The sequence below is a fragment of the Dysidea avara genome, chromosome 3 (genome assembly GCF_963678975.1).
Source record: "Dysidea avara chromosome 3, odDysAvar1.4, whole genome shotgun sequence".
NCBI classification, from domain to species: domain Eukaryota; kingdom Metazoa; phylum Porifera; class Demospongiae; order Dictyoceratida; family Dysideidae; genus Dysidea; species Dysidea avara.
Genome location: NC_089274.1, coordinates 3,987,942 through 4,008,448, shown reverse-complemented (window position 1 = coordinate 4,008,448; position 20,507 = coordinate 3,987,942). Strand labels below are relative to the sequence as shown.

The window sequence follows — 20,507 nt, the reverse complement described above, 5'->3', positions numbered from 1 at the left end:
AGCTAAGCTCTCTTCAGTTACTCCATATACTAAATCAAATAACATGCATATGAGTATATGAAAAACAATCTGCATTGGCAACAATTATTTTTGTTCTGCATACCAATTTGCCCCCATAAATACAGTCAGTTTTCACAATAACTGATCAAACAATAACTGGCAGAAAGAACAATGAGAAAAGTTAAATGCTATTCCCAAGATCCATAATGGTACTATATACTCAGCTATCAAGCCACCCCACCTCTAAAGTGTTCTCTTGACTCTGCAGAATTATTGTTTGGATGGAAAACTACCACCAACTTATCTAGGTGATGATATGTCTTTGGCATGCCAATCTAGGGGGGTCTGGAGACATGCCACCCCCACTCCAGGAAACTTTGAAAATTTAGAGCCTCTGAGATTGAATCTGGGAGTATTTTAGCAGTTTATCAGAATACTGTTAGTATTAGTTTGACTGTTGTATTAGGATGGCTGCTCTATTAGGGTATCTTGATCTTGAGGCATTTATATTAGTATCCAGTAGACCTAGTATCCAGTTGACCTATAAAGGGGCCAGGGGAGCATGCTGCCTTCCCTCCGGGATTTTTTTGAGATTTAGACTCTCAAATTTGAATCTGAGAGTGATTATAATCACCATTAATATTAAATTTGTTGGCTGTTGTATTATTAGGGTGACTGTTCTATTAGGGTATATGATCCAGTTGATTCACTGAAATTGCATGCCAGTAGCTAAGCATTTGCATAGTTAGCTATTTGGTGTAATACAATCAGCAAAATCATTTAGTGACAGCTACAGATAATTTTTGGGGGCTAAGCCCCTCCATAACTTTTTGACATGGGGTACAGTCCCCCTTCTCGACACCCCTGATTGAAATTACATTATACAGGAGATACATGGCCACAAATTCATTATTTACTTATTGAAAAGTGCAAAAATAAACATTAATAATGATGCCATGAGTTGGTGATAATAATTATTAACCAGCTTTAGTAAAGTTAAATATGTAGTACATACTGATTTTCATGCAAATTATGCATTCCTTGTCTATTTACATTTAAACATTGACTTGTTGAGCAATGCATGGTAATTAGTTAACCTGCTTTTGCACAGAGTAGATTAGAATGTGATTTCATGAAAGCACTATTTTTTTGTGGCCAATTTTTTTGTGGCCAAATTTAAAGAGGTTTGACTCAAGCACTAGAATTTCCTTAAGTAAATATCCCAATTTTCCCAACACTGATGGAGGTCCATAGTATGGAGTTTCGTGGTATAAACAAAACTGTAGAGCACATTGCAAGGTTCAGCCTTTTTCTTCTGCCCTGCATGACTTCTCTTGGCAACACTTTACATTCATAATAAGTAATCATACAATAGATAATTATCAGGTCTGCATATATGTTATAGGCTATTCAAAATCAACACAGTTACTAATATTAATAAAGGTCTATTGCAAAGTAAAACTCAGCAGTGTTGGTGTCAATGCCATCAGTCTTAGTTACAAGAACATGATGATCTGTACTATCAAACTTGAGACAATAATTCTGATCAGCCACAAGTCTGATGGTGCCATTAGGATCACTCAGATCAAAACGTGATAAAGGATCAGCTTTCTAAGAAAACACATAATTATACACAGAGTTCTGTATAATATATTCCTATACCACTAGTGTATTTACAATGAAACAGAGATTTAATGTAGTGAAAACACAGCTATGTGGAAAAATCCCTACATTCGTATGACAACATAGCAATGTGGGAGTCGCAATGTGGGAAATCTACAAGGAACTGAAAAGGACACCAATGTAGGGGACCCTTATTACAGTACTACCACACTATATTATTATTGTAGGTCTGGGGCACATACAACCAAGTACAATCACCTATGGGACAACCTACCAATAGGGCAGCGCACCACCACAGTATGTGTGGGTGGAAAAGATACACATACACAGTAACACAATTATAGGTGATGCATAATTGAATATAGTGATAATTATATTACAACACTACGAATTCTGAGAGATTTCTTATATTAGATTTCTGATCATGAGGGTTACACCGGAGACATAACAGTTGAGAGGGCATGGATAATGTGGCTTTTGATATCTTTAATGGCAGGGTAATCAAAAGAACAGTTGAGATGTAATATTACACCCAAGGCATTGACTAGAGGTGTACTAATATACCGATCTAGTATTGGATTGGTGCCAATCTGGACAAAATTGGGATATTTTATGTATCTGCACACAGTTTGATTTACATGATCCTTCTCACATGATACTGGGTGTTTAAATGAAATGGTACTGGATCAGAGTGCTGGATTAAGACATGGCTGGAGCTGCAAAGCGCAAACCACTGTGATATGTGGGATAAAAGAAGCAGAGTATTTAACAGTTAAATCAATTTCTAATAAAACATACACTTCAGTATTTTAATGCTTTAAGGTTACGGGATAGCGAGCAACTGTCAAACATAAATTTTATTACGTAATTAAGGCGGGCTTGGTGTTGTTGTGTTGTGTATCAGCTGGTAACAGGCTTAAATTGTTGGGAGAATAATAGCGTGCTGACTGGACAGTTACAAGGTACAAGAAAACACACGTAACAGTACAAGATAACATAGAAACAACACACTTAGCAACTGGCGCACCTGTAAGCGCATGCGTAGTTTTTCTGTTTAATGGTGATATTTTCCTGAACCAAAAATCAGGATTGTCAAACTAGTTGTTAACATTTTGTATAAACAGACTACTAGTTTGGTTTCTTGTCTAGGTCCTGACGGAGCCATTTGTTAGAAATAATGTTTCTGGTGCTTGTGATATCAATTTAAAAATTAATTTTGTGACCACAGTGTCCTGCTTTAGGCCATATTACAGTCATATTTCAGCAACTAAACACATTATTCACAAATCCTCTTGTCAGTCCCTCACAGGTGATGTTCTTCAAATCTTAGAATTGTTAGTAAGTTCTCATGGTTCTTCATTGGTCTGATTTTTGGTTCATAGTTTTCACTAATTGGCATGGGGACAACTCATGTTTCCATAACAACATTTGAATTCCATGTCGATTAATGAGAAGTTAAGAATGCATAAATATTTGATAACAATGCATTAAGAAAAATCAAACCCCAAATCATGAAAAATGATTGATAGTGTACATGTGGGGTTTACAGTATCCCGTAACCTTAAACACATTTTAATATATCTACTTGGTTGTATAGTTATTGTAAGATTCATAAGTATGAACATAATACAATTAGTTACAAGTAATAATCAGATAGTGGACATAAAAGTAATAGTTTAAATGATTTTGTAAATGTAGAGGGTGTCCCACTGTAAATCTGTTAATAAGGCACTTACACTACTGAATATGCTATAGTATACCAAGCTGCTCTTCTTTGAACTGATTCTACTTAGGGCTTGTATTGTTGTTGGTATGAGGATACCATACAACTGCTGCATATTTCAGAAAAGGTTTACTGTAAGTATGGTATGCATCAATCCTAATGTTTCAATGATAGAAATGTGTGCTCCTTCCAGGGGCGGATCTAGGAATTATAAAAGGGGGGGGCTAACTCAAGGTACTAATCTCTTGGATAGAGGTGTGTGAAGTACACTTCCCAGCATGCAAAGCATGCTGGAACTAGGGGGGTCTGGGGGCATGCCCCCCAGGAAAATTTTGAAAAATAGATGCTAAAATACTGCAATTTGGAGACATTTCCACATAAAATTCATAATATTTTCTGCCCGTAGATATTTTATATACTAGCTGCCTTTAGATTATAGGTATGGCTCTCTGAAGCATTTTGCTAATGGAAAAGTTTGGGTAGATACAGACAACCAAATACATGATGCACCCCTCTCACAATTGCACAACACTGAATAGGTGCATGTTAGAATAATAAGGTTGAAAGTGGAAAATTTTGAAATTTGAACAATACAAGATTGAATCTGAGAGCACTTTCAATGGAAATTGTGTACCTGAATTAAGTATTGCCATACATATTAACTACACAAGTTGATGAATGAAGCCCTTTAAACAGACCAATGCACTTCATTGTATGTATAGGTGCAGGCAGATTTGGAAAAATTCCATAACAGAACCAACTACATGTTTCCAGTGAATGTTCTATTAGAGTAGTTAGCTGACTGCTCTATTAGAGTATCTCGATCTTGTACACCTCCAATGCTGATCCGGGTCCTTGTTGCATAAACTTTAGCATAAATCCACTGATAATACCTTGGAAAGATGTTTATAAGGTGGTTTTATGAGTATTTGTATTATTAGTGATCATATAATTATGCTAAGACAAAATTCCATTATAATACTCAGCATATTGATCAAGTAAAGCCTAAATATGAAGGGGGGGGCTTCAGCCCCCAAAGCCCCCCCCTGGATCCGCCCCTGCCTTCTGATAAAAACTATAGTGCTGAGTTAGCCTTTTTGCAAATACAGTTGATGTGTTTGGTTTACTGTCATTAAGCAGAATATTTTGCTTCATGTGTAAGTGTCTGTCCATACAGGGCATATAATGTGTATAATAAGTTGATCCATGCAAAAACAGCCAACTGTATAAAAGAGTGCAGCCTTCAAAAGCCTGGGTGAAAAAAGTTGTGAAATCAAAGGTGGCGGCCATGAAATGGCTACAATGACGTTGATGATAATAAATTTATTAAGCAGTGGTGGTCATGAAATGGCTGCAATGATGTTAATGATAATAAATTTTATTAATGCTTTATAAAATTAACATCATTGCAGCTTTTTGCATTATTTATTATTATCACTGGGCAGGTAGCTTGGCTGATGTGCCCAGGAAAAAAGAATTTACAGGTGTACTCATCTATGAATATCCCAAAGTCACCCATAAACTGGCTTTGAGATTTGTTTGTACACAAAATGTTTTTTTTTTCTTCTTTTTTTTCTTTTTTTTTCTTATCTACAGATGCAATGAAGATGATATAACACAAACTAGTATGTACCTACCAAACCAATACCAAAGCCAATTTATAGTAATATAATTTTGTGTCTACTTGTTCATGGTTATAGAAAGTTGCAATATACGTGTAGTGCCTGTATTTATTTGCTATAGCATTTATAACAAAGTAAATTCCTTCTAAGTTAGATATGCATGATAGAGTTTGCAGTAACTGTTCTATTAGAGTATCTCAATTTTCATGAATAACGTAATAAGATTTTAACAAAACAAACCCTGCACCTTTTATGCTAGAATATGATTTCCAGCCTGTTGTCACAAGTTTTATTAGCATAGCACTTATTATTATGATGATGATTGGCGAGAGTAGGTCTTAATAGTAGTGTACTACCCTGTTGATCTGTACCAAAGTAGTCATAATATCGGATTTGATTCGATGGTATACTAGAGAAGTTGCAATAGTATTGTATTACAGAGTTGTATGGAGGTCCCTGGTTTGAACGCTGGTCAGTTTTTTGACATTTTTTCATGCACCTTTTTAGCCCACTGTGACTGTTCTATTAGAGTATTTCAACCCCACAATTTAGAGTTGTTTGATTTTTGCCTTGTAACTCTATAGCTGTCAATGTGATTTATTTTAAACCGCAAAAGGTTTGAGAATAACCTATACGCACACTGATTTTTAAAGTTATTTCCATAAGCAGTTTACCCTATAGACGTGACAAGTTAGCATTTTTAACACAAATAATCCGGCATCCATAGCTTTATGACTCTTAATCAGATTTGCACCAAACTTGGTACATAATTGTGCCACAATATGTTATATAAGTGCACCAAAGCTCAAGAAAATATTGAGCTACACATTTGCATTTTATAATGGCTTTTTTTAAAGCGTGCGTAAAGAATAATCTAAGTCCCCAAGCCCCCTAAGCAAAAAAAGAGGGGAAAAATGAAGAAATTAAGCCAAATTTTGAATGCTCATATGGAGGGCGTTTGCAGTATGAAAATTATTCCAATCCAAGAAAGGAGCACGGAGCTACATAAGCGTGAAAACTGTGTTTTGTTTCTTCCTGTAAATATACTCAGTGTGGTGTGCTGGCTTTCTTGGCCACATGACACACTACTGTGTGTCGTGATTTTACTTTCTGAGTAACTTTTAATACAACACATTTAATAGGGCTTAATAGCATAAGCCATTTATTTGCCAACTGTTCTAGACAAAGTGAGCATTAAATGTCTTCTGCATTAATTTTAGTGTACTATTGCTTTCACCATATATGCATCTTGTGATATCTAATACACCTTTGTATATATAATTATATCAGAAACATGTATATATGTAACACTTTCACACCTCAGATCAAAGGAAAGCCAGTGCACATATATCACATACTGTACTGGCTCAAAATGTTAACGAGATCTACACACCGCTTCCAGTGCATATTTCTCGTTAACTCGAGACATTGCACACCTAATAGGAGTGCACACTAATCCAGAAATCATCAGATTCTTTGATGTTATACTGTTATCCTCTTCTCTTATATAGGGAATCAAGCAAGCTGTAATTGTGGGATTGAATTTTGCCAAAAAACCTGTAATTGTGGGATTCAATTTTAATATATCAATAGTAGTTTTTTGTACTTTTGTGAATGTAGTAATTAAAGAAACATAATTAACATTAGTCTCTTAAAAGTAAAATCAAACTACTGTTTGACGTATTAAAATTGAATCCCACAATCACAGCTTGTTTGGGAAAATTCAATCCCACAATCACAGCTTACTTGGTTCCCTAAGGGCATAACAACTAAGATTTTGCCAATTAGGCAAGTCTGCATGCTAAAGTAGAACATATTAGTTATAGAACGGGCACTTGTGCTTTGCCTGTATATACGTACTTGCCCTCGGGCTGCAGCACTCCTGCCCATGTTATAACTATTACATGTGTGTATATATATATATCACTTACTAATGGTCTGTCAGCAACATGCACCATGTATCCATCCCCATCTACATGGACCTGCAAATATAAATTAGTTGTTCCATTGAATAGCTCTACATCTGTTTTTTCATGAGATCCATCTAACCAGATGATTGCTATCAAAAATGCAAAGTACATTTACATGACTGTGTAACTCATTCACACAACTATCTAGCAGAATGGCAGTGCCAAAAAATTGCGGTTGTATAGAGGAAACAGTTAAGGGGATTTTGTCATTAAAGCTCTTATCCTCAGACTGAGGTAACTATAGTTATAAGAGCATGCAGCATAAAAAAGGTGGGACTTTTATAGAGGATAAAGTTGCATCATTGAACTCTTCACAGTACAGCAGCTCACAGAGATAAGCTTGTAAAACTTCTTATTTTTCATCTTGTTGGCTAACTTTTTTTGTAACAAAAGAAAGAATGGCACCAGATGTAAGAAGATATTACTGTATGACAAACACGCCCATAATATAACTACTAATAAGCAATGTTTTGCTTAGTTTTTGACTATATTTTGTCGGTTACACAGCAAAGAACAATAAGTAAAGCTAGCCTAGAACCAATCTGCTTACGTCAACTGTTGGAGGCAAGGCACAAACATTATGGATTTTAGTCTGTACCACACAAATTAAGCTATTTACATGTAATGACAAATCAATACTTTCTACTTTCTGTAAAAACAATGACAAAAAGGTAATTCCATGATGTATGTACTGTGCACCAGTTGGGTTGAAGCGGTGCCTTACAGAAAATCTGAAGCCTTAGCCATTATTTAACTATGTTTGTCTGAAGGCATCAGACAGTTAGTCAGTTAGTAAATAATTTCACTAAATAAAAAAATTTAATTTTGTAGCAACTTATCGGAAGTATCTCAGTTTGTACATGATTATACCTAACCGATGCTGCCAAAGCATTGTGTAGGTATTAATGCTGGTTTCTGGTCAATATATACTTTAAAGGTGCAAACTTCATGATCCCTACTATACTATACTGTACTGTTTATGTTCACCTGAGCCTTGTTCACTGCTTCACAGGAAGTATCCCGTGAGACACTGGAAATACTTTATCAAATAATTCTGAGTGAGTAAAACATTTATTGAACATGCACATTTGAGTAACAAATTGTATAGTAAACAGATAGGCATAGCAACAGGGGGATACAGGAGCTAGACCCCCCACTCTTATTTTGGAGGGGCTTAGCTCCTCCACTTTTATATTTGATATACTCTAATAGAACAGTCAAATATTCTAATAGAGTAGTCATGTAAAGCAAAGTTTAACCAAAAATTCAATCTTTTTCATTTTTCAAAAATGTCCTGTGGGGGCATGCCATTAGGCCCCCTAGAAAGCGTGTTTTCTGCATGCTGAGTGAGCTTTACACATTGCACTACAAATTATATCAACCAGTTACCATTTTGCTTGTAGTTGAAGTGGTAGTATAGTCTGCTGTGTTTAATTACCTTTGCTTAGCCCACTCACTTTAAATTTTGTTGCTACGTCTCTGAGTAAACATGTGTTAATATGAAAACAACACTTATTCACTGTTTTACAATACCAGTTTAATGGGAGACTCAATTGAACATTAACAGTATGAGTATAGCTATATATGTACCTATTGGTGTATATATGCAACTACTCACTGTCTTCAAAACTGTTATCAGAGCTTAGTGGCTGCCAAGGTCCTTTTTCCATTAACCCAAACTGGTAAGTTGTACCGGCTTGCTGAAATTGTATGAATGCAGTTGATACCGTTTGCACTTGTAATGATGTCGTCTGGTTGGCATATTCAATGGTGTGGTAATACTGTATTGAACACATAAAACACATTACATCATATTATTATGTGAGCTAATACATTAAAATTCACTTTAGGTACAACGCTTATGTACTCCTATTCAACTTGTTGATGTGGCAGTTATGTTTATGCCACGTACAGCATTATCCAAACTCATTGAGCCCTAGGTGTGTTTGGATAATGAAAAAGTTTGGATATTAAACAAAGCCCATACATTTACTTTAGCCAAAATATTTTAATAGAACATACACTTTAGGCAAAATATCCTAATAGAACAGTGATTTCATGGATAACAGAATGTTTGGATTAGTAATTGATGGCCAGATAGTGCATGGAGGGACCACTGTAGCTGCAAACATTTAAGAAAGGAGAACTGTGACTGAATTTGACAAAACTTGGCTTCAGCACATAAAATTTTGTTTATTAACCATTATAATTACAAGTACACAGAAATATTTGGAATTTTCAACTAGAGTAGGGACCATAGCACATCAATAAAAAGTACTGAAACAAGCTGGAGTAGTGCACGATATTAAATCACAGTAAAACAATAAGAAGTGCTATATCCCTACTGCCATTATGGTATCTTGAGCACAGTAAGGGTATAACACTTCTTATTGTTTTACTGTGATTTAATATTGTGCACTACTCCAGCTTTACTTTTTATTGATGTGCTATGGTCCATACTCTAGTCGAAAATTCCAAATTTTTCTGTGTACTTGTTTGTAAACTTTTTTTGTAAATAATTACTATGACTGGTGAACCCACGCATCCCACATCTGAAATGGCGCCATGCCCCAGCTATATCAATTATAGTCTGAAAAGTGAAGTATGCATTACGCTTCATTGTCAGGTATGTTCAAATCCATAACACAGTAGTACAAATCCAGAACTATTCAAAAAGCACCTCTGCAATCAAAATAGCCACTATGACGTTATGAAGGGAAGCCATCATGTGCTACCGCAAATTGACACTTTTTGCTGTCAGCAAAGATGAATAGGACACAAAAGAGGACACTGGTAAGTCCATGAAAAATGCATTGTATGTACTGTGGTATGCCAAAAGGCACCTCTCGGGCCAAAGCGACATCGAACAGTGAAAAATCAAGCCCGTATCCTTAGCTGTTATCGAGTTACGTAACTGACTGATGCCTTCAGACAAGCGTTACATTTGTTTGAAGGAATCAGTCAGTTACTTACTTACTCAGTCAGTCCATAGATTATAGTCAGTCAGTTACTCAGTCAGTAGAAAAAATTAATTCTGTTAAATAATTTTTTTTTAAATTCCGTAGTGAATTGTTGAAAGGGTTTCGGGTCGATCTGATTGAAAGGTTTGTTTGGGCTTAGTTTTACTTAACTGCCTCATCGTCGTCAAGGAAAATTGAGACTGGTTTTTGGGTGATTTTATTTCGTGGGCCACACCTACTCCTTTGTGGTCCCTACTAACTTCACAGTGAAACTGTGAAAACAAGATTGGTACCAATTATTCATCTATTGTCATGTGGGTATATAAATTTCCAATTCCCCTAATATGCCCTGCTTTTTTTGTGCCAGTAATGATATTACAAGTGGTAGTAATAGGGGTGGTGGGAGGGGGAGGTGGGTGGGTTTATAGAAAGAAGAGGAGTGGAATCCAGAGGTCCAATTTGGGCTCTCCATGGACCCTCCTTGCACTCAAATCACAACTGGCAAGCTCTCTGTGGCTTTCCAGCTCACTATGCACCATTCTAACAAAGTGAATGGTTCCAAACCTCCACTCATGGCTTTCACAGGTCTGATAAAAGCTGCTGCAGAAACTAGACTTGCCAGTTTCAAAGAAAAGATAGAGTGGAATATGATAATGTATTATGCCAGCAATCCATTTCTGGTAAAACATGAGTTTGATTTTGTGTGCATGGAAGCCGGGATATCTCAAATCCTGTCACAATTAAACTAGTCAGCAATGAATACTGAATGTGCAGCTCATTTTCAAATGTGACTAGATTTGTAAAAAAGTACCTTCTTCACAAAAAAGTCAAACTGTATTCTAGGCTATTGCATTAATTATATTTTTACTGGGTCTGTTTTCTTGAGTGATGATCACTGACCAATGACTTTGCTGCTGGACATCAGTTGATTGGATGCTTTCTGGGATTGTCACACAAATGTTCTTAGTGGGTAGAAAGCCTCCACTGTCCCTGGAGCCATCACTCATTATTCTTTGCTAGTTTGTTCATTATTGGTAGCCTACCAACCACCCCTATTCTATCACACCATCACTTGTACCTTTGGGTGGTCTAATTGTATTCTACTAATGCAACAGATGTCAATACATAGATGCATTCATGGTAAAAATTTGGTGGGGAACAGGTTTAGCCATTGGCAAGCTATATGTGATCAATTGAATACTTGCTACACCTTTTAACAAATTCAGCTACAAATATTCATACTTTAAAGAATTCATTCCAAGATTTTTTTTAGAATCAAACTCCCTTGATGGCAGTTTGGGTATATTGGACATTTCAAGTATTACGCTTATTATACACAACACAAGATGAAGCGGTTACATCTTCCCCTATCCACTATAATTATAGCTAACTTGTGCAGCTCATAACATTGCAAGCTAGCAATGTCAAAAAACTTTTCTTACTTGGACAGTGTCTATCCATCTAGTGGTTGCAAAAAAATGTTATAGCTACTTTCCTTTACAACTATTGTACCAATGGAGGCCCTTTTACTGAATCAAGTAATGCCCGCATGGGGCTGCAAGAGGCTGAGTTTACACCACGCTAACCACAATGCACAACAATACACTTTCACACCCTACACCTGCAATATGTACAGAGATGCAAGTCAGTACCCAAGGTAATGTTCAGAATACCAGTAGTACAGAAAGCGATGATTACTTTTTCATCACCAACACTATAATCAACAATCTGGGCTATAAGCAAAAATTAAGAATATGAATAAAATAATTACATCTCATGAGGATTGACTTAAGTGCATGTTGTACACATTGGGTCTTTACTATATCTAACCAGTGCATGAAAACCTGTGCAATGTTGCAAGGTTACTATGCAAAAACATCAGTGTAGACTACTCTAATAGAACAGTCAGACAACTAAGCAGTCAGTAGTGTGGTTTTGCACACTGTTGTTGACCTTACCTATCTGAAATTATCAATGCACCTATCATGCCCATCTCCCCAGTCCCCACCCCCAGGTAGGGTACTAGGGTGGGGGCAGTACAAGAGATTTGACAAATTCTAGTGCCATATTTCCCAGTAGTGGGGTAAAGAAGCTTGCCAAATTCCCACTATGTCCCCACCTATTAAGAGATGCTTCTATAGGAATTGATTCAGTCAGATATTTAAAAAGTTTTGGTTCAACAAATTGCCGCCATCAAAAGCCCCAGGGGTGGAGCAAGATGTAGATGTCAAATCCCCAGTTGGTGTATGGGACCCCTGGATTTGATTGATTGATTTTTTTTAACCCTTACAGTAGTTAACAAAAGCCCTTCTTCCCTACCAGAGCACACACACACACACACACACACACACACACACACACACACACACACACACATACACACACACACACACACACACACAACAAACACACACACAAAATAGCTACATGCTACATTTGCAAGAGTAACTTGAGTTATATTCTACCAGTTTTGTAGCATACCATATTTCTATAAATAAAAGCTGTGGGAAATTTTACCAGTTAAATTTTCGTGTTAAAAAATTTCACCTGTATCCTCTAGCGATGAAAATATTTTAACAATGAATTATGTAACTTTATTAATTCTATACGACCTTTTTTGTATATATGTAATGACATCAGAGTATAATTATAGTTAGTAATTACGTAATTGATCTTTGTAACATGATTATACGTTGTAAGTGTGATTGATTACTTTTCAATTATTATTCATTATCGAGCTAGTTGTCACTGCTTTACATTGGTGCCAAAACCCGGGACATGGCAACTGGTGGACAAGGAATTGCTCTACCAGAACCCCTCCAAGATGCTGACGCTAAATCCTGGTTTAGACGTTTTGAAGTGTGTGGCACAGCAAATAGTTGGGATGACGGAAAACGGCTGCTGCGCCTACCAACGCTGTTGAAGGGACGAGCATGGACAGTATATGAAGCCCTAGGAGATGATCAGACGGACACTTATGCTCACTTAAAGGCTGCTCTCTTAGCCAAACTAAGTCCCGACATGGACGAGCATCGCCTGAATGCTAGAGAAAGGCTGGCAAGCAGACGACTATGTGAAGGGAGTGAAAGCGTAGATGAGCTAGCGCGAGATTTAGAAAGACTACTGGACCAAGCTTCACTGGGACTCCAAGGTGACCTCAAAGACAAGGAGCTAAAGTATCACTTGATGAACGCGCTACCAGAGAAGGTATCATTTCAGCTGAAAGTTCTGCCAGCCGAGGGATACATCAAAACGATCGCCAAAGCCACTGGACTGCTGCTAAAATACCCGCGCAGAGTCCAGAGATTCACTTGCGCAGATCAGACAACCTACTATGACATAAGATGATAGACTGAACAAGCTGGAAGAAGCAGTGCTACAGGTTTCTCAACAACTAACAGCATTGTCAATACCCAGCCATCGACCTGAACCAGCTAGGTGCTTCAAATGTGGACGCTCAGGACATATCTCCAGGAACTGCAGAATAAGGAATATGGAATGTTATAAATGTGGAGGCAGAGGACACATCGCCTGCCAATGCTGGAGTCAGGGAAATGGCAGAGGGGGTGCCCCAATACGCCGAGCTGGGGGCACTCCCAATCCTTAGTAAGTGCTCGCAATTTTGACTGTATACCTGCTGTATCAAAAAACACTAACATTGTTAAGACTGCATGTGTAATAGGTAAAATTTTTAATAACTCTGTACATGTATTGTTAGACTCTGGAGCTTCATGCTCAGTCATTCATGCTTCCCACATCCCACACACTAATCTGACGTTCACACATGCCACTCTCCTGAATGCAGATGGCAGACAATTGACTCCACTAGGTACACCCACAACCACAGTTGACTTGGGAATCCTTAAGGCTTCCCACAACTTCATTGTGGTAAAGGAGCTGTCAGTCCCAGCCATATTGGGCTGCGATTTTTTAACTAAGCATGGGGTCATTCTGAACTTTGAACAGGGAGTGTTTCATACCAAACATACACCACAGAATGGAGCACTATTGCTTCAGCGCCCACATTCATGCATGGTAGTCCTAGATGATGAGCACCCACAGGCTGTACCCGCCCCCTGCAGCACCAACAAGCCACTAGACATGCCCACAGATTACCATCCTGCTGTTGCCCAAGTGCTACAAGAACATGCTACACTCTTCAAACAGGACCTGGGGCACACTACAATCACAGACCATGTCATAGTTACAGGGGATTCCCACCCAATCAAGGTACCTCCAAGACCCATCCCTTTTCACTATGCAGAACGTGTCCACCAACAGTTACAGGACATGGCCAAAGAAGGCATCATCAGGCCTAGCAATAGCCCATGCTGTGCTCCGGCTGTGTATGTCCCCAAAAGTAATGGTGAAATCCGCATATGTATTGATTTTGTGCAACTGAACAAGGTCACAAAAAAGATGCTTACTAAGTACCCAGGACTGAGGGTCCTCAGCAAAAGTTTGGCAACAAACGCGTGTTCTCCAAGATAGACTTAAAAAGTGCCTACTGGCAGTTCCCTATGAATGAAGATTCAATTGAAAAAACAGCGTTCTGTCCTGGCCCAGGGTATGGCTTATGGGAATTCATGGTAATGCCCTATGGTCTGATTGGTGCTACCCAGACCTGCCAACGAGGCTTAGACAAAGTACTCTCAGGTTGTAAAGATTGCGTAGACAATTATGTTGATGATTGCATCGTCTTTTCCGACAATATGCAGTCTCACATCCAAGATCTTAGACGAGTTCTTGGTAGGCTTCAGGCTGCAGGCTTCACACTGCGTGGGTCTAAGTTTTCCTTTGGCCTTAGCTCGGTATCCCACCTTGGCTTCAACTACTCATCCAGTGGTATTACCCCAGCCACAGATAAGACTCAAGCAATCATCAACTGGCCAGTACCAACCTCAGCCAAAGAGGTGCACTCATTCCTTGGGCTTGCAAATTTTTATTGCTGTTCTATACCACAATTTGCAGATATTGCAGCCCGACTTACAGCACTCACAGGCTCCCGGACCCCCTTCAAGTGGGAACAAGCCCAGCAGTCAGCTTTTACTGCCCTCTAACAGGCCCTTGTTTCACCCAGAGTACTGGACTATCCAAGACCAGATGATCGCTTTGTCTTGACCACTGATGCTTCCGATATTGGCCTGGGGGCTGTCCTATCTACTGAACGGCATTCTGTTGTAGAGTTTGCCAGTCGGACTCTCACTGCTACTGAGCAGAAGTACACAACTACAGAAGTAGAGTGTCTAGGTATCTTGTGGGCCATTCAAAAGTTCCGCTATTACCTGATTGGAGCCCACTTCACCCTTGAGACCGATCATAAGCTTTTGGAATGGCTGGAATCTTCTCGCAAGAGTCAAGCATGCTCACAGCGTTTAGAGCGCTGGTCCCTGGAGCTAAGAGCCTATGACTTTACTGTTGTCCATCGTCCCGGTAGGTGCAATCAGACTGCTGATGCTCTATCACGCCACCCAATTACCTTGGTAGTTCCAAACCCACCCCTAGCTGCACCAACTCGCAAATGCTCAGTGCATTGACTCACTTCTACCATCAGTTATAGACCAGCTTAGGTCAAACATACCACCTCCAAATTAAGGTATTTGGACTCGATTTCCTTACAAACGTTATAAGCAACTTTGGTCCCAACTGATACTACAAGACTCTTTGCTATGCAGACGTGTTTACTCCCCCTCCATGGAAACCTCAAAAACTCTGATCATAGTTCCAAAATCGCTCCAGAAACAATTCCTCCACATTGCACATGATTGGTCTGGCCATCAGGGAGCTGAAAGAACTTGTCTCGCTTAAGTGAATTCTCATAATGGGTAGGCATGGCTAAAGATGTGTTACAGTACTGTAGCCATTGTGTTCCCTGTTAGAAAGCAAAAGCACCATTGCCAAAACCAGTACCTATGCAACCAATAATCGCTACTAGACCCTGGGAAATGGTAGCTGTTGACATCTTGAAAGTCCCACCTTCTTCACGTGGCAACCAATACATTCTTGTTACCCAAGATTACTTCTTAAAGTGGCCTTTTGCATATGCAATACCTGACCAAAAGGCTGACAGGATAGTGCAAACATTACAGGACAATATCTTTGCCCTTGTAGGTCCTCCTAGCAAGCTCCACTCCGGTCAAGGCAGGAACTTTGAGAGCCACATCCTACGTGACCTATGCCTTGCATTTGGTGTGAAGGAGTCACATACAACACCCTACCACCCTATGGGTGATGGCCTTGTGGAGAGGATGAATCGATCCCTACTTACTCTCCTAAGAACACTTGCAGATAAAGGAAATGACTGGGAGGATCACTTACAACTGTTGCTATTCTTCTACCGCACTAGCCGCCATGCTTCAACAGGAGTCTCTCCATATGAGGTGCTCTTTGGCACCAACCCTCCATCTCCTCACATTCCAATCTTGAGGGAGGTTACTTCTATTGACCCTGCCACTTATAGCTCATCACTCCAACACAAGCTGATAGAGTTGAGGGAGCTAGTGGAAGCAAACATTGTAAGATCAGCTAGTGATCAACAATATTCATACAATTGCAGCCCATGTGAACCGCTCACTATAGGACAACAAGTGCTGCTACAAGACCCCACAGCACAAAAGCTGGATCCTCGTTGGACAGTAACCGAGATCAAGAGTTCTTTAACTGTTGCCATTAAGAGGGGAAACACCACCAGAGTGGTGCATGTCAATCGTGTTCGTCCCTTGCTTGAAATGAAAGACAGCAGTGGTGGTCAGATAACAACCTGGAGCCCTCCACTGTTTGAACAATTGGATGTTGAGGATTTGCACAGCAGACCCACATCTCCTGTTGTGTCACACAATGCTTCTCCTCCTGTCGTGACCCACAGTGGACGTGTTGTGAAACCTGTAGTGCGCTATGGTCAAGTTGATGATTGAGCTGTTTCTTTATGTAATCTTGTTCTCTTCTATTCTTCTGTTTCTAAGGGGGGAAGTGTGTAATGACATCAGAGTATAATTATAGTTAGTAATTACGTAATTGATCTTTGTAACATGATTATAAGTTGTAAGTGTGATTGATTACTTTTCAATTATTATTCATTATCGAGCTAGTTGTCACTGCTTTACATATAGGAGAAGCAGAATGACAAGCAGTGAAACTGAAGTGTGGCATCTCCGCTCCATGGAGGCTGCACCCCAGATTCAGAAGTTGTCTGTCACAAATCAAGCAATGGACTGGAGTGGAATTGCTGTAGCTAGAAGCTCATTCTATGCAACTTGCATATTTGTGTATATATACTTCATTTAATGTGTCCTGTAGTAGCTGTCTATCATGGAATGGCATCATTACCAATGCTATCGCTTGTGCGGAAAAATAGACGAAGACAGCTCTCCTCTAGGATGAAGGAGGCCCTTGTTTTTAAAAGACTGCAGCAAAGACATATGCTTGACACGCCAACGGCCAAACCTCAATCCAGGTGGCCAGAAAGCAATTAACTGAATTCATTCAACCTCTCTAATATTATGTTGGTAAAAATTTATCGCGTAATTAATTTTTGTCAGATGCTAGCTTTGACGAAATATTTTTAATGGTTTATAAATATAGAAATACAGTATTTTGCTTAGTTATAATTACTTAGTTACCACAAAGGGTAATAATATTACATAACCTATTACCTTCAACACTGCCTATAAGTGATAACATGATCAACATCACACGCAAAAAAAAGTAATTTTATTTTTGGGCCAATAAAATATTTTTGATTTTGTGAGTTTCAGTAATGCATTAGCTTAGAACTGTAAACGCAGCAATTGAAACACAGGAATATATCAATTCTAGGTGGAAGTAGTTAATAGCTACATATAGCAGCGAGTCTAGATCCATAACTAGCTCCTCTTAATAATAAATTCTTGATCTTATTACCTATCAACATCAAAGCCCCACCCCCACCCTGCTCCTCCACCACAAAGTTCTTCTGTTCCTTCTTGAAAATACCACAACCTCAATAGGTTCCTGTACATTTTTAATCATTTATTAAAATTCCGTGGTTGTGCAACCATACCATGTTATAAACAGTGTACTTACTTAGCAAATAGATCAAAGCCTTTCCTATATGCTGGTGGTGGTCTGCTGTCAAGGCAATCTTGTGTAGTGAAGTGATAATGCTGACATGGTTTTGTGGCAAAAGGCGATATTGATACGTGTTGATTGGTGCAAAGAGAGATAGGTTTAACAGTACAATAATCTGGTAGGGCTCTTTGTCAAATTAACACTTTAGCTAGTAGTGAACTTACTAATCATGGTTTATAACAATATCACTAGCATTATTACTAAAAAAAACAACAATTAATTTTATTGCTTCACTACACAAGATTGCCAGATTTATCCCAGACCACCACCAACGTTTAGGGTAGGCTTTGGGGCAGTACACTATTTATTGGAACATACAATATGGTTACACAACCACAGAATTTTTTAAAAGGTCAAAAATGTATTAAGCTTATTGAGGCTTGGAGTATTGTCATGGAAGAATGTACTCCAGAGCTTATATCATACCTTAGGGCCAAAAATGAAATGTCTCACTGCTGCCACATGTGGTACTTGAAAGTATGATGAATTTATTTCCTCAAAGAAATTTTATTACTATATACTTTGTAGCTAATTGAGTTATAGTCCACTGAGTAATGTCTAGCCACAATGAAGAAATGAAGCACATCTCAACTAATGAATGAAGTTTACTGTCTCATTAATACAATTATAACAGATTTACCCATTGTTCAAACAACACAATCACCAATAGATGGTAGTTGCATATGTCACAGCTGGATGATCACACAAAGTAATATCTATATATAACTAGTCTCGTCAACACACTGCATTAAATTTTTCTTTGTCATTTAGTCGGAAGACAGTCTGATAACATATATCAATAGCTATCTGGAATTTTTTGATGGACAGGAAATTCAGTTGGTTAACCTCAAACCTTGCAAACTCAACCTCAAACCTTACAAGTTCTACTCAGTGCTATGGAGAAGCAATCATATGAATACACTCATTGTATACACTCTCTACACTCTCTTGAATAATCTCTTAAATACACTCTCAAATGTCCTTTTCCCGACCAAATGACAAAAGAAAAATACATAACTGACTTAAGCCTGGGCATCATCACCTAGCAGCAACCTTTAGGTTGCCCAAGCTTCATTATGTCCAATATAGATTGGTCTGCATGTCCAGACAACAGAGGTCCTGGTGCCCAGATAATAGAGGTTCCAATATTTAATATACAGTTATGGGTAATACTTATAATCTTATAATTGTAACTATAAATAGTTTCTGTTGCAATATGATTGTAACGAGTTATGGCTTTTACAAAGTAACTACGCCAACACTGTCTCTAGGAGAATAATGTATATATATATATATATATATATATATATATATATATATATATATATATCCTGAAGGTTAACTCTCTAAATCACAACCACACAATAATAGTTCATGGCCCATGCTCTCTATGTAATGACACTGAGTTAAATATGCACAATGACTTCTGGATGCACACAACATGGTGTCATCAGGAGTATACTGGTACCAAGTGGCTTTTGAAGGTCACTGCAGCCACACGATATTTTTCTTTCTGGAAATATTAAGGCTATACCCTCACCTAGTCAGATCTCCTTTTCTAGGTGGGCAATACAAGTAATAAAATATCGATTCTTGGCAATAGCAGAATGTCTGATATTTTGTATCAAGTATTTTTTATGAAGAATTGGAAATTTCAATACGTGCATGGTATTTTGTTTACATTGTCCATGCAATTGCCATGTGTTATGGATTAAAAAATGTAACATTTCAGCTGTTACTATAATTCAAGCTTTATTCAAACTACCAATCTTCATTGAGAAATTTTCAGCATTGAGGTTCACTAATTGTCTACTAGGCACAATAACCATGCACAAGTACTCAGTATCGAACTAGGTATAGTATATAATAGTCTATATCTAGCTATACTATTACCCTGTGTAATTTGATCACCATGACAAAAGTAGCTATTATGCAATTGGAAGCAAAAACACCCTTATCCAGACTGGCACCGCACCGCAACGCGGAAAAAAGAATTGGTCTAGTGCTTGCTCGCCCAGTGCCGCCAATGAAAGCTCTGGAGTCGGCTGAGCCTGCATGCCGAAAACTCCTCATGACTTGGACCACGTGCACGCCTTACTGACTCGCCACATAGTAGCTATATCATCAAGAAAGACTGCATCCTGAGACTTACAGACTTACTTATAGTCTTAGCTACTGAGACTTACTTCCCACATGCTTAATGTGGTTAAGGTGTCGTTCACTGTTATGTTGCCGTAGATGTTGATAGTAAGACTTTCGTACGTGATAGGTGTATACGGGTCGTCACTGTCGTAGCCTTTGTGATTTTCACAAACTTTCTCCAAATGGTCGTATATATCTTTCCATCCCTTCAGCACATTTACCAGATTTTCCGGCTTAAGAAATTCTACAGGATCAATTTCAGTCATTTCCTTTTACACTGACTCAGACTAGTGGCCTCGCTATAGTATGTATTATCTATGGCTATATATATAGCTAGCTAGTTCTCATGCAAGTATGAACA

At 38.4% G+C, this 20,507-nt stretch overlaps 1 protein-coding gene across 1 annotated transcript; it reads right to left on the bottom strand.

Annotated features, from left to right (window-relative positions):
• Positions 1-1,344: 1,344 nt before the first annotated feature.
• Positions 1,345-20,507, bottom strand: LOC136248979 (uncharacterized). The gene is made up of 4 exons (XM_066040854.1): positions 20,191-20,507; positions 8,557-8,719; positions 6,900-7,027; positions 1,345-1,611 (listed from the first exon to the last, which is right to left on the bottom strand). The coding sequence occupies exons 1-4, from the start codon at positions 20,410-20,412 to the stop codon at positions 1,435-1,437; spliced, it is 690 nt and encodes a 229-aa protein (XP_065896926.1). The 5' UTR covers positions 20,413-20,507; the 3' UTR covers positions 1,345-1,434.

Coding starts and splice junctions, on each gene's coding strand:
- LOC136248979 (XM_066040854.1), bottom strand. CDS start 20,412: ATGACTGAAATTGATCCTGTAGAATTTCTTAAGCCGGAAAATCTGGTA. Junction 7,028..8,556: donor TGATAACAGTTTTGAAGACA/GTGAGTAGTTGC, acceptor CATTTTTGATAG/CAATCATCTGGTTAGATGGA. Junction 1,612..6,899: donor ATGTTGCTGACAGACCATTA/GTAAGTGATATA, acceptor GTGTTTTCTTAG/AAAGCTGATCCTTTATCACG.